This window comes from Epinephelus lanceolatus, chromosome 22 (assembly GCF_041903045.1).
Source record: "Epinephelus lanceolatus isolate andai-2023 chromosome 22, ASM4190304v1, whole genome shotgun sequence".
NCBI lineage: Eukaryota > Metazoa > Chordata > Actinopteri > Perciformes > Serranidae > Epinephelus > Epinephelus lanceolatus.
In genome coordinates this window covers 27068423-27082506 of record NC_135755.1, presented here as the reverse complement: position 1 = coordinate 27082506, position 14084 = coordinate 27068423, and the positions used below count along the sequence as shown (strand labels likewise).

The following is a 14084-nucleotide window of genomic DNA, read 5'->3' as shown; positions in this document are numbered from 1 at the left end:
GTTATCTTAAACTCCCTGCATTTCAGTTGTCTAAGGTGATGTGCCAATGGTTATGCTTCAACAACATGAAGTTTGTCTAGTCTTGACCCTGTTCAGCCCTCTGACGGTCTGCCGTCACTTTCTAAACAAGGAAACCGTATTCGCGCGAAAGAAGTGCTGCTTTCAAATGCTGTCGGAATAATGGGCAAACGATAACTGGCGTACTGAGAGCAGTTGCACATGGTAGCGTGGCCGAGCGGTCTAAGGCGCTGGATTAAGGCTCCAGTCTCTTCGGGGGCGTGGGTTCGAATCCCACCGCTGCCAGGAAGCTTTTCTATGGACAATTCACAAATGTGCGGATAGTAGTGTACTTGACAGTTGGATTGTCTGTGGTACAGGCTATCTTGTGACTGTGCTGAGTCTGATACTAGTTCTCATTGTAGTACAGGATGGTTTTGATAATCATGCAAACCAAGAGAATTCCTCTCAGCTGAACATGGACTTTATGTAGTTTGTTTTTACGGCCATGTCTACAATTTATGGTAAACTTTAGTGCTACAGGTTTATAACTTGGAATGCTTTAACTTTAACTTGAGAACTGTGTAATCATAAGAAATGTGTCAAGTGGTTTATAAAATAGCCTGATTAAACTGTAACAAAAGCCAGGATTCATCCACTTTCATTAATACTCTGAGCCAGTGGAATATAATTACATTAAATGAAGTACTGTACTTGTGTTTGAGTACTTCCATTTTCAGCTGCTTTAAAATTTTACATTATTTTGCAGGTTTTCTTAACAAAATCTAAACTGACTGAATAACATATAATGCATTGTTATGGGATACATTTCACAAAGCTGTGAGGAATCGAATAGAATAGAATAAATCTTTATTGTCCACCAGGGTGGAAAATTGTCTTTGACTCACCAACATACAGGACGTAGCATAACATAACACATAACAGAGCAGAAAAGTTTCAGCTGTCTCCAACTCATCCAGTTACAACACTAAAAAAGGCCTCTTACACATTAATGCACCACTAACAACATAGTGCATAATGGGGGTCATTATGCTGCATAATGAGGAACTTTCCCCTTTGATACTTTACATACATTTTGCTGATAACAAATTATTACAAATTATTTTACATTTTGAATTCAGGACATGAAGTTTACTTGCACATTGTGGTTTGCTAATGTCACTTAAATTATCTGAACACCTTCCACCGCTACTCTAAGTAACATTTAGGAAACACAACTTTGACTTTTCTTTGTTTTTTTCAAAGTACATAAAGATATATTTTAAAAAATACAAAAAGTGCTTTATTCACTTTGTTGTGTTAATTGAATATTTTATTTTATTGTAGTCAAAGGAAAACACAGAAGCGGCATTTAATGTTTATGCACCACTCTAAGCTCTTTTAAATCAAGGCTGAAGACTTTTCTATTTGCTGCTGCCTTTTTTTAAATCAAACATTTATTAATTTCTTACACTGCACTGTATCTTTCATTCTTGTATTTATAATTATAATGTGTTTTCTTTTTTGGACTCTGTCTTGATGTTTTATGTAAAGCACTTTGAACTGCCTTGTTGCCAGACTTGCCTTGCCTATATGGTTTACTACCAATAATAGGTCATATATGTCATTATCATTAGCAGTTGTATCTGAATGTTGACGTTCATTAGCGTTTATTTGTACTCACGTGTGTTTTCTTTTCCTTTCTTTTGAATTAATTTTTTTCATGCACAAATGGAAAAATTTATACACTGTAAATTAAGCAGTTTTTCATTAATTTTTTAGATAAAGCAAGTCTTAAAGGTCCCATATTTTGCTCATACTCAGATTCATACTTGTATTTTGGGTTTCTACCGGAACATGTGTACATGTTTTATTGTTAAAGAAAACACAATATTTGTCTCATTTTGTCCACCTGAATATACCTGTAATCACCCTGTCTAAAATGTTCCATTTTTCTATCTCCATAGACCGTTTCAATGGAATTACATTGCTAGGCGAAAGTTTGGGTCCATGTTTAGTTCCTGTCAGCTGATGTCATTCACATACGCTGCAAAACATTCCGACAAGAAATAAAAAAGGACCCATTACATGGCTGTATTAAGAGACCTGGATAAAGCATTGGCAGCAGGCCCCAGTTCATTCATATGAAGCTACCTCAGTGGCGCATGAAGTTAAAAAATCTAGATTTTCATGGTATGAAATTACCTGGATGATCAACACTGCTTACGTGTCATTGGGCCCAAAGAGTAGGTGTACTAAAGACTTACTTGAGCTGACTTAGCTCTCCGTTAACTTGAATGTGGATTAAATAATTTAATCTTGTAGCTCTTTTAGATTTTCTAGACATTATCGGACTGAATATATTAAATCTTGATAATGGAATGAGTCATTTCACGGGGTCGTGACTTAAAAAAATCATATCCGCTGATTTATAGACGTCCCTTTCCCTATGTAAGTCTATGGGAAAAGTTTTTTGGGCCCAATGGCATCTCTTGATGGACCCAGGTAATTTCAGTATCATTGTTTGGCCACTATGAAAATTGGTTTCACAGCTTGGGGCACTAGCTGGCCATTCAGAATGCTTATGTTTCAAACTGTCTTTATAGTTGTGACATCACAAAGTCACAGAAACCCTGACGGCTTGTTTAAAGGCACAGTTTTTGAATACTGTGTGCACCTGTCTGTGGACTGAGTGATTTGATACTTAAACAGTATTTATATAGTTCCTATACTGGCTTTATTTATTTATTTTTTTTTAAAAAGGTGGAAATCTGACACTTCCCAAAATGGGACCTTTAACAAAACTAACTAACTAACTAACCAAATAAATAAAGAAATATAAACAAGGTCTGAAAAATACGAATTTCCCCTAAGTTTTGCAGTACCTTAAATTCTAGAAGTTGAGGCTAGCACGAGTGAGGCTCACTAGTTCTCAGAAGTCGGAGCTCGTGGGGAGCACGTGAACGTAGCATAGTTGGACGCGACGGAGAGGAGAGGAAAGAAAAGGGCAAGGAAGGGACCTGTAATAAATTCAGCCTCGCACTCTTGGCGCCAATCCGACTTAAAGAGAACAAAAACAGCGAAATTTTCATTGACGTTTTAATCAAATTTGCGCCTCACCGCTGCTTCTCTCACAGCCATCGGTCGATGCTGTAGCCAGCTAGCTTCGTTAGCACACTATCTATCATTGCCATATTAATCTGGCCCCCTTCTCTCTGTCTGTAGTGACGGTACTAATAACTCAGCAACAGTACAGCACGGGGACAATAGAGGTGTGTTTCTCCAGGGGGATCGATAAGACACAGCGGCAAAATGGGGGTGAGTTGTGTGTGTTTTGCTTCATGTCTCGGTGCGAGGTGATACAATGAAAGGTGAATGTTTGGGGGCTTGTAAATGCGTGATGGTGAGAGGAGAGAAAGAAAGAAGGAAGGAGGGAGGAAGGGAAAGGAAGAGAGACCATGGTGGATGTATGTAGCCAAAGGTGTTGGTTGGCACCGGGGCTCATTTGGCTGCGTTAGCCGTGTAGCTACCTCCAGATAGCTTAGATAGCATTGTAACGTTAGCGTTAGCTTACACTTTGCTTTATGTGGCATTTCCAGCATTATTACTGCATTGTCCTTGCCGCTATGCACAGTTAACTTCTCCTGGTGTGTGTGTTGTGCCATTGTTAGCGTGCTAGCTGTATTAGCCCCTTAGGAATGCCATATTAATGACGAGTGCTTTGCTAGCCATTACTGCTGCTTGTGTGTGAGAGAGTATATTTTCCCAACAAGCCGGAGTGTGGTGTCTTAGCCCACCTGGTTATAATAAATTGAGACTTATTGGATGTCAATAATGTTCTCCCCAGCAACAGCCAGGCCTGCACTCATGCTGTAAAGCTGAGTTAGTTCCCATAACCTGAGCTAGTCTCTGTAAGCAGACTTGAGTTTATCCTCCACTTTCTCTCCAGATAAACCAATCCACGTGTTTTCACAGTCCCAGCTCAGTCTGCAGCCTCTCTGTGCTTGGTACAGACTTAATGCTGTGAACTAAAGTTGGCAATTCAGTGCATTCCTTCCCATTATTGTTGCCTCTTCTGCTCAAGTCAGGATCTAAATGGGGGTATTTGGCTAATTCCCACTTGTTAATGCATTAAAATGTTCTGTTCAAGAGGCATCAATGCACCATTTCTGTAAACATGTCACTGAAATCCTGATATACACGTAACCCTCCCAGCATGGGTAGTGCATTTTTGATTAATTGAATAATCCATCACTCTTTCCAACACCAAAGATAATGTCTTCAGATAGCTCTTGGATGAATCACGGACCAAAACCTAAATATGTCTAATTTAGAAGTGTAAGTGTCACGCCACTTCTGCTGTGTGTGACTCAGTGTTAATTTTGTCTATAAATTGCAGGTGTCCTTAACAAAGACAGCTAATAATCTCTATTTATGGAAGTGCACCTCAGAGAGACATATTTATTGCGGCTTTTAAAGCGTGTGTTTTCAGTTGCCAGGCATGGATGCAGTCGAGAGTAGTTTGTGTGAATTATGGCTGCACCATTGCTGATTCGCGCATCAGATATCAAGCCAAGAGCGGGCTAAATTAGAGTATCAGTATCAGAGAATTTCCCCAGTACTACAGTCCCACACCGAGAGCAATATGCAACATCAGCGATGTAAACACTCTACTGTTAAAACCAGCATTGTCATAAAAGCTACTGATATCAAAATGAATGCTCTTTTTTTTAACTTGCTATTGTTATCCCACTGTTGCTGTTTCTATAGACACAATCATCATGTCGATGAATATGATGTTTTAAATATAAAGTATAAGTACTACAGTTTGTGCTGCATGACTGACCTTATTTACTTTGATATTTCTGGTTGTACTCGTTCTTAGATTTGATGTTTGTTCTGTTCTCGTGTCATTAAGTCTGTTTTCTCATGTTAATATGTTGGTTCAAATGTTGCTGCAAATGAGGTCTGCACACACAGAAACACAGGCTTGTGTGAAAAGCTAAATTCTGGTGCAACTAATTGCCCTTGATTCTTTTATTTCCCCCTTAAATTTAGGCTTAAGTTACAGCCCTAACAGGGACTGTACATTGCATACATGGTAGTAACTAAAGTGCAAGATTCCTTCTTCTTTAACCACAATCACTGAATGAACTAAATAATACAAGCAGAAAGTTCATAAATGCATGTGACATTTTTGTATGTTGGCCAAAGGCACAGTTGTTTCAATGTAAAATTGATTATATGGCATAGAGAAGAAAAAATGCAAAATATTCTCAGTGAATTAGGAGAATAGATGATTACAGTCTGAAAAGGTCCTTAAAGTATAAAGAACAGACTTAATTACATTTTATTAAAAAGATTGAATATAATTATTGATAATACTGATTAGAAATTAGTTGAATGAGGAGGAGTGAGGAAGAAATGGTTCTGACACATCTTAATATTTTCCCTCTTTTTACCCCTTGTCACCATGTGTCGTTTTCTTTCAAACCTCTCTTCCCTATATGTTTCATCTGTTCCTCTATCCATACTTTTCTCTCCTGCATGTCTACTCCCATCTCAACAACATTATCCTTATTTTCTGTGTCCAGAGGAAGTCCAACAGAGCAAAGGAGAAGAAAGCCCGGCGTCTGGAAGAGAGGGCAGCTATGGATGCCGTCTGTGCCAAGGTGGACACAGCCAACAAGGTAATTTTGGTTGCACATCAACCGGCAAGGTTAATGCTTTATTGGTAGGCCACATGGAGATGGTTTTGGGGAGATGGAGTTGAAACTATTTAAGGAACTGGGATAATCTTGTTCAGGAAATGAACGTTAAGGTGTTAGCTGCTTGCTGACTGCAAAACAAGTTCAAAATTTTCAGTTGTGTCATTCTGATAGTTGATAATGGCATTGTGTTGATGTTAAAAATAAATGCACTTTTGCATCTAAGTGCCTCACATAAAAGCATCCACCACTTGGCCCTTTTACATGATGTTTCAAGCTTTCCAGTGGATTCAGGCTGCATCGAGCATGCCACTTAAAACCTCCATTGTGAGCTGTGATTTTTTTTAAATTTTTTATCACATGCGCATGATTCCATGTAATGACATCAAAAGACAGGGATGCCCTCCTTATTACTCCGAATACACCCATAATTGATATTCACACAACAGGAAAAGCCGAATGCAGTGCCATATGTTTCTTTATGCATAATTAATTGGCTTTATTGAATCCCAGCCATGTAGCAGAACACACAGAAGACAGCTCCTGTAGCTTGGAGGTGGGCTACATCATTAGTAAAACCTTATTGAAGCCCGGTAGAGAACAAAGGTCACACCCTTGCCTCGAGATGTAGCTACAGTACTTCTTCTACAAGCTCTGAACAGGCCTGCCTGTGCTTATTACTTTTCTGTGTCACTTTGTCCTAAAATGGGGCACTGTGTGTTGCATGCTGTTCTCACTCCCGCCCCTCTCCACTGTTGGTGTGCCAACAGAGAAGGAATGCGAGAAATTCTCCCAAAGTAACTTTTATTTTTGTTTGTGTTCTTGCCAACAGCGATGCATCTTGACTTAGACTATTGTTTCAAGTGAACAAATGGTGTATTCACTGCTTAGAAAAACAAATATTTTCTGGTAGATTCAGATTCTGGTAGGTTCCTCTAGGCCTTAAAATGGAGGAGCGGTATGGACAGATTACTGAACAGACCTACTGGGCCCCGACCAAGGGCTGACAGGGCCCCTTTACAAGAGCTACTATCTGTAATGACCTTTAAAATCATTTGTCACTGGAAAAATCTAGTGGCTCATCATTCAAAATGAGGGTTTTTAAAATTCTTATCCTTAAAAATATTTGCTTATACAGAGTCAGAACTGATGTTATTTGTTTTGTATATTTTTTTTTTTGTCTTTCCCTTAATACAGCTGCATCGTTCACATGTCGTTACCCAGGGGCCCAATGTCTTGTAATCTATGTAAGAAGAGGGGTATTCCTAATTTGATATTACTCTCAGGGCCGAGGAAAAGCTTACATTGTGGGGGCTTATTATGGGTGACTAATGGGGCTATTACACTAATAGCTCTGTCATTTTCCTGCCTGTATGGGCCCCTTTTGGCCTATTTAGGCTCCAGAGCCTGTAGTGGAACCCAAGGGATGCTTGGATTAGATATCGCAGTCTCTTTTAGTGTCTACTTTTGAGGGGTTCAATGCGTTCACAAATAAAGAAGTTTGATTTGAAAATACAGAAGTGTAGTGGAGTAACGAGAATTTTCATTAGCAATTAATCTGCCTATTATTGAATCGATTTTTGTCCATAGAACGTAAGAAAACAGTCAATTAAATTTCCCAGAACCCATGGTGACATGTTCAGACATCTTATTTTGCACAACAACGGTTCAAAACCCAATGATGTGTATTTTGCCGCCATCCAACAAAGAGAAACAGTGAATTATTACATCTAAGACACTAGAAATGCCTAACATTTGGCATTTTTGCTCAAAAATGACCCCTGTGTATTTGATTATTAAAAGTTTTTATCTTATATCGATTGAATAATTGCACAATCGACTGATAATTTCAGCTATTTAAAGGCACAGTCCCAGTATATTTTTGAAATGTGTGTACAATAAATGTCAAAGCGAAAGTGAACTCTGAACTAAAATGGCAGCGTTTCAATGGGAGGCAATGTAATAAGAAGCTAATTTTGTCTCTTCTCCTCACAGCTCGATGACCCCCTAGCTGCCTTCCCAGCCTTCAAAAAGTACGACAGAAATGGGTATGTGATATTTTGTACGCCTACAAAGGACTTATTCAGTATTTCATGAAATACATGCTTGTTTGAGTTGATGCATGGAGGGGAGAGTTGGTCTGCTGCTAGTATTTCTGTCTGTTCTTCTTTTAGTCTTTCTCTCACTTTACTACAGTGTAGACACACACACATGCACACACTCTTGATGACATTGACCCTGTTTACTTGTCCTTCCATCCAGGCTGAACCTGCAGATAGAGTGTAAGAGAGTGACATCCCTCAACCCGCTGTCTGTGGAGTGGGCCTTTGAACTCACCAGAGCCAACATGCAGACACTGTAAGAAGTCTCCTCTTGTAGTTCAAGTACAGAGTTAAGGAGCAGAGTGACCCATCTCTAACAGGGATGAACAGGCTTGATATGAGCAGTTGGTTTTCAGCTGAAAATAGATAAAAGAAGAAGAAGTGCAGACGAGCCAGAAATTCTTTGTGTGCAGGAGAATTGGAGAGTGACATCAAACATACGAGTATGAATTAAATCCTACTCACTGGGGAGCCTGTGGAAACGCAGACAGATTTGAGACAGAGGCAGAGAATGACTTCAATTTATCTTCTCTGACTTTGCCAGAATTTGAGTCATTTTCAATTTAGCAAATGGCAGCCAGTCAGTTGAATCCAAATTTGTTCCATTTAGAAAACATGTCCTTTCTGAGTGGCGCTGCCAGGGCGGCCTGATGATGGGGAGAAATGCAAGGGGGGAAATTAGCACAGTAGGTCACGTTTGAGATGCCCTGTTTTCTTTTTTGTTGCTGTGCCATAGGTACGAGCAGAGCGAGTGGGGCTGGAAGGAGAGGGAAAAGCGGGAGGAGATGAACGACGAGAGGGCGTGGTACCTACTGGCCCGCGACGGCGACTCTGCCCCTGTGGCCTTCTCTCACTTCCGATTCGACGTTGAGTGTGGGGAGGAGGTTTTATATTGGTATGATATCCTTCCACAAGTTTGTGGATTTAAGTTCCAACTGTAGGTTTTATTTTAATGACTGGAAACAAAATGTTTTTCATTTGTTACAATTTTTTTTAACAATATGCTCACTCTGGTCTGACATGTTGTCTTGACCCTCCAGCTATGAGGTGCAGTTAGAGAGCAGAGTGCGGAGGAAAGGGCTCGGAAAGTTCCTCATCCAGATACTACAGCTCATCGCTAACAGGTAAAATCTACAGTTGCCATGATGTGTAAAACTCAAGAGGCTTTGCAGCCAAAAACCAAATGGATCTGGATTAATAATCGTATTCTGTTCTATTATTTCATATTGAGTTTTGGTCCAAAAAAAACTTGTGGACGTAGGAAAGTACTTCTATGTCTGTCTCCACTCACCCCGGGCAGTTGGTGAACCCCAAAATCTGCCAGAGAGCTGGAGGGAGACAGTGTGGTGTTACACCAGACTAGCTTACTTGTTAAACCTAATGGTTGGTTATTGCCTACATTAGACTGCCTGTATTAAGATGTTTAAATAGTGGTTTAATTTCACAACAGAGACAAAGAATGCCAAGGCTTAGTGCAAACATTATTGTTACCTGGCTGTCCATGACGGCAGATGAGGGAGATGTGATGCCGCTTTGCAGAGCGCTCAAATGCGGTGGTCGGGCAAATAACACACTTTTAATTGAGAACTGGTGTCATGGGCCAAATCTAAAAACTAAAATTATTGAAAAGAAATAGAAAAAAATTGTCTTGCAAAAAGACCATCGTTTGGTGTTTTGCCTCTATATTTGCCTCTATAGTTATGTTTTTCGCCACTGTGTCTCTTGGATGCCTGCTGCTTATGGTCTGGCATCTGGTTGAGTGGCTAGCTTTTTATAAAGCCCAGACCTCACCTGAGCACTGTAGGGGTACACGCCCATAAACGCCCTGAGTACAAAAAATTAAAAGAAAAATATGAACACAAAATATGACACATTGTTTTTTAGGAAAACCCTGCATGGTGTATCTTTAAGTTCTGTAACTCCACAGGGCACCTTTTAAGGAGATTCGTTCCTCACATCTTTCACTAATGTGAAACTAACTTTTCTTTGCTCTCTTGCTCTTTCTGTCTAGTACGCAGATGAAGAAAGTGATGTTGACAGTTTTCAAACACAACCACGGGGCTTACCAGTTCTTCAGAGAAGCTTTACAGTGAGTATACTGGCTCTGCTAAACGCTTATTCTTTATAAAATGGAGAAATGGCATGTTTAACGTTAAAGGAAAGACCTGTAATGTTATTTGTTTTTGTTACACCTAAGTTAGTCTTAGTAACGTCTTCATCCTCGTTACGTGACCCCTCTCTTTCTCTCCACGCTTTTAGATTTGAGATTGATGAGACTTCGCCAAGCATGTCCGGTTGCTGCGGCGACGACTGCTCTTACGAGATCCTCAGCCGGCGGACCAAACACGGCGAGGCCTCAGCAGGACACACCCACGGGGGCGGGCACTGCGGGGGCTGCTGCCACTGATCGGCTTCAGCTCCACCCTTTTACGATTGGTTAAAAGCCAGCAACTTTCATGGCTGTGTGTGAAAGCTTGAGCTGCCTGCTACTGCTGCAGGCGTTTTGAGTTTGACAGGCTGTAGAGCGCCGTTAAAAATGAACCGATGGTGGAACACCTGGCTACAGATGTCTGTGTCGCATTATGGATTGAGATTTATGGTTTCTTTTTTTTTTTTTTTTTCGGGGTTGTTTATTGTTTGGTGTTTTCCTGCTAGAAAAGCAGTATGCAGTGTGAGCTTTCACACATAGCTCCTTCTTTCTTTCCTACTTCTTGGTTCAATGTCCAAGCCGTCTTTTCTCATTCACTTATCCCAGTTAACGATGACAATTAGTAGTTCCCAGTCAAGAAATGGCATTGCTGACATGAACCTCATCCCACTTTGCTCTCATCTCCTAACGTGTTATTCTGTATTCAATCATTCTGCAGCGCTTCTTAAACTATGGCTTGGGACCTGGCCTAAGGCTGTATTATAGAAACTTTCTACCTCAAGTCCAGATTTCAGTACATTTTTCTAAATAAATCATGCCCTCACGCCAATTAGTACGCATACTAAGTAGATAAGAAGAGTTGGTCAGTTTCTGTTATACAGCCCCTGATTGCTTTGGGACCCCACACTGAGATTATTGAAACAGGGTCCCAGGATTAGGTGGAATTTACTCACATTTGGGTCCCAGAAAAAAGTCCGAGGAGCCCTGCTGTACTGTAACACCACCTGTTAGATTACAAGTTATATGCACGTATGGCTTGAACTGTGTCGGACCATTATACTACCATTACAAGATTACAGAACACTGTTAGCACCGCCCATATTTTCTATTCAGGTGGTGCCTAAATCTATAGGCGTCTCCCCCTGCTTTTATTTTTTTTTATAACTTATCTGACATGATGTCTAAGATTGCCCTTATCTTTATTATGCTGTGAGTAAAACATATTTCATTACTCATCATCTGTTTGTCATGTCAATCTGTCAAGCCGCACCCAACCGGAAAATAATCCCACAGTGACCCTCTTACTCGTTTGGATGTTCAACTTGCTTAAACCCCCAGTTATATTTCCGTATCAGAGATACATGTCATGACCTAAAACTTTAAAGACACCACGAAATCATTTGCTCTCATTTTGTTTCCGTGCTCACAGATTCACCTACACATCATGTGCTTCACTTCAGTCAAACTCCTTTCCTTTCTCCTTTCCGTTCTGCCTCCCTCCGTGTCCTAAAGGCGCCAAGTGATGACTGCAGATGGGTTCGTGTCGCTCTCATCTTTAGTCACCCTTGTACAATCGCATCACACCCGCCTGCCTCTTTGTTCACTTTGTCTCCAAGAGGTACTGAAGATAAACAAGTTGATGTTGATGCTACTGTTAGCTGTATTTAAAAAAATTACTAAAACCATCCTCCATCCCTTCTCTTATGTATTTTGTTAACATGAGCAAATCATATTGATTCAGTGTGGATGAGGATTGGTAGAAGCCACTGTTTCATGACATGGCCGTCAGAAGCTGATGAACGGAGGAGGGAACGTGGGATGGATGGATGGATGGATGGATGGGTGGATGGATGGATGATGAAAGTAACTGCAGAGAACCGAAAGTGTTTTTCATGGTCGTTTTTCTTCTAGTCAGTCATCACCTGTTTTTCCCAGCCCACTGTCATTAATTTGTATGACAGAATTTAGAGATGTTAAACAAAACTTGTAGTCTAAATCATGAGTCATCGGCAGTGATGCTGCCTCTGAACACGTATCTAAAAGCCTCATGTGGGTCTGGTAGCATCACTTTAATATTTCAAACAAATCTCCCGTGAGCATCAGTGCATGTTAGAAGTATGTTATAGGGGGAGTTGGGTGAAATTTAAAGTTAATGCTGCTGTTTGGTATTCCTTAAAGCATCTTGGCACAAAGTCAGTACTGTAAGATTCACTTAACTGATCCAGAATAATCCCTTTGCCAAGATTCTTGTAGGATTTCCACTTAGGATTTCAGATACCACGTTACCGGACAATCTAGAAAGGCTTTGATCTTGTTGATTCCATATCTGTTTACAAAACCTTGGACAGTTTCGAGTGCTGGTCAGCCGAGTTAGAAGTCTTATCTAGAAACCACCATAAAACCCTTTAATTCCAGGACCGTAGTCAGTTTGTACAGATTTTGCGTTCGGACTGGAGGTGTTAGGAGACGTTACTTTACGCTGCTGTGGATTTTAAGATTCCTCGATGTAGTGTGGCTGCGAAGGGCTTCAATTGGTACGTTTTGAAATGGTTTTTTTTAAACAAGGCTCAACTTGAGATTTCATACAGATTAATGCCTGGTCAAAGTATGTGAAGCAGGGGAGACTGGAATGTGAAGTTGACAGACACTTTCTTACACCTAGATACTGAAATATTCTCAAATGTTATGTATCACCAAAAAAAAAACAAACTTTTTGATTGATCAAGTCCAGATCCTGGGGTGGAAGTTTCTGGTTGTTTCCAGACTGGGTAGAGGCAAAAAAAAAAAACATATTCAGCACTTGGAGATGACATATTGGTGTCTTGGCTTGTTTGATCATGAACAACAAAAACAATTAAACAACATATTGCTTGTTTTAGTTCTAGACTACCTTCTGATAAGTACAGTAAGTCATTTTTTGTACTGCATAGGTTACAATTTAAAAAAAGGATGTTGTACATAGTGGTAGTATATCAACCGACTGACAGTCTCTCTCTCAGGTTAATCAAACGTAATCAAACCTCATCTGTTATATTTAACAGCCATGTTGTCAGATAGCTGTTCACTGGATTTGATCAGTTGCTGCTCTGACCTAGAGTCAGTTTTTTATGTGTGTGTCATGCCATAGTATTTAAAGAAACAGATCTGAAGAACGCGGTAACCCTTAACAGGAGGTGATTATAGCTTTTATGATGGGCTACAGTAAATGAAAAGCTCCTAAGCCTTGGGAATGTGAAATTGCATTCAAGTGAATATGACACAGAGTTCGAACTGACCCTAGATCAGTGCTCGGTTGTTACATTAAATCCAGGTAGGTGGGCTGTCTTTAAGGCTCGCTGAAGGTAAAAATGCTTTTGTGAAAATATCTTTGAAAATGAGCCTGAACCTAACCAGTTTATTTTAAGTCAGTGAGTACTTTTATTTTAGAAAATGGTTCTATACCCTCACACAATCACAGATCCTTCTGGTCTTTTCTCTGTGTACATATATATATATATATAAATATAAGCTGTTGTGGATCCATCTTCATTTTCATTTCTTGGCCTTTTACACGTTAAAAAACGCTTTTTAAACATGTTAAAAGTAAAACTCCATGTTTGAGAGTGAGTGTTACAGTCCTGTCCATTAACGACAATGAAAGGGAAAACTAAGTCGTTCTGCCTTGTCAGTGTTTTATTTGTATGTTACAAATAAAGGAAAGTTGTTTGACTTTTCAAGAGATGCCCTTTTGTTTTTTGTCACCTATGATCTTTTTTTCCCCCACCAATCCGCTAAAACATTAAAACCACTGACTGGTGAAGTGAATTACATTGATCATTTTGTCATAATGCAATGTTCTGCTGTGAAACCTTCGCAGCATGGCAGACCAAGTGCCCCCAGTCATTATAATGGCACTCCCTGGTGACAGCGTGCCACATTATAAAAACTGCTCAGGAAGGGTCTGAGGAACCTGACAAAAAGCTCAAGGCCTCAACCTGGCATCCGTAGGACATGCTGGTACCCAACCTCAAAACCCACAGGACTGCCAACGCTCTGGTGCCAGAAACCACAGGTAACCCCCAGAGGTCTGATCCAAGGAGGCCCCAGTGTGGATTGGGGGTACCCCTGGGGTACCTGCATGTCCCACAA

The 14084-nt window shown here is 40.2% G+C and overlaps 1 protein-coding gene and 1 non-coding gene across 2 annotated transcripts; both read left to right on the top strand.

The window, feature by feature from the left end:
• Positions 1-221: 221 nt before the first annotated feature.
• Positions 222-303, top strand: trnal-aag (transfer RNA leucine (anticodon AAG)). Its single transcript has one exon. It is a non-coding gene; the product is annotated as a tRNA-Leu (tRNA).
• Positions 304-2934: 2631 nt separating this feature from the next.
• Positions 2935-12665, top strand: naa40 (N-alpha-acetyltransferase 40, NatD catalytic subunit). Its single transcript, XM_033610050.2, has 8 exons — positions 2935-3315; positions 5592-5687; positions 7701-7753; positions 7968-8063; positions 8544-8702; positions 8848-8931; positions 9819-9896; positions 10067-12665. Exons 1-8 carry the CDS (start codon positions 3310-3312, stop codon positions 10212-10214), a joined length of 720 nt encoding a protein of 239 aa, XP_033465941.1. The 5' UTR covers positions 2935-3309; the 3' UTR covers positions 10215-12665.
• The last annotated feature ends 1419 nt before the right edge of the window (positions 12666-14084 follow it).

What these genes read in the sequence shown, in the direction of transcription:
- naa40 (XM_033610050.2), top strand. An exon ending in AGGTGGACACAGCCAACAAG is followed by an intron (nt 5,688 to 7,700) that starts GTAATTTTGGTT and finishes TTCTCCTCACAG; the next exon opens with CTCGATGACCCCCTAGCTGC. An exon ending in AAAAAGTACGACAGAAATGG is followed by an intron (nt 7,754 to 7,967) that starts GTATGTGATATT and finishes CCTTCCATCCAG; the next exon opens with GCTGAACCTGCAGATAGAGT.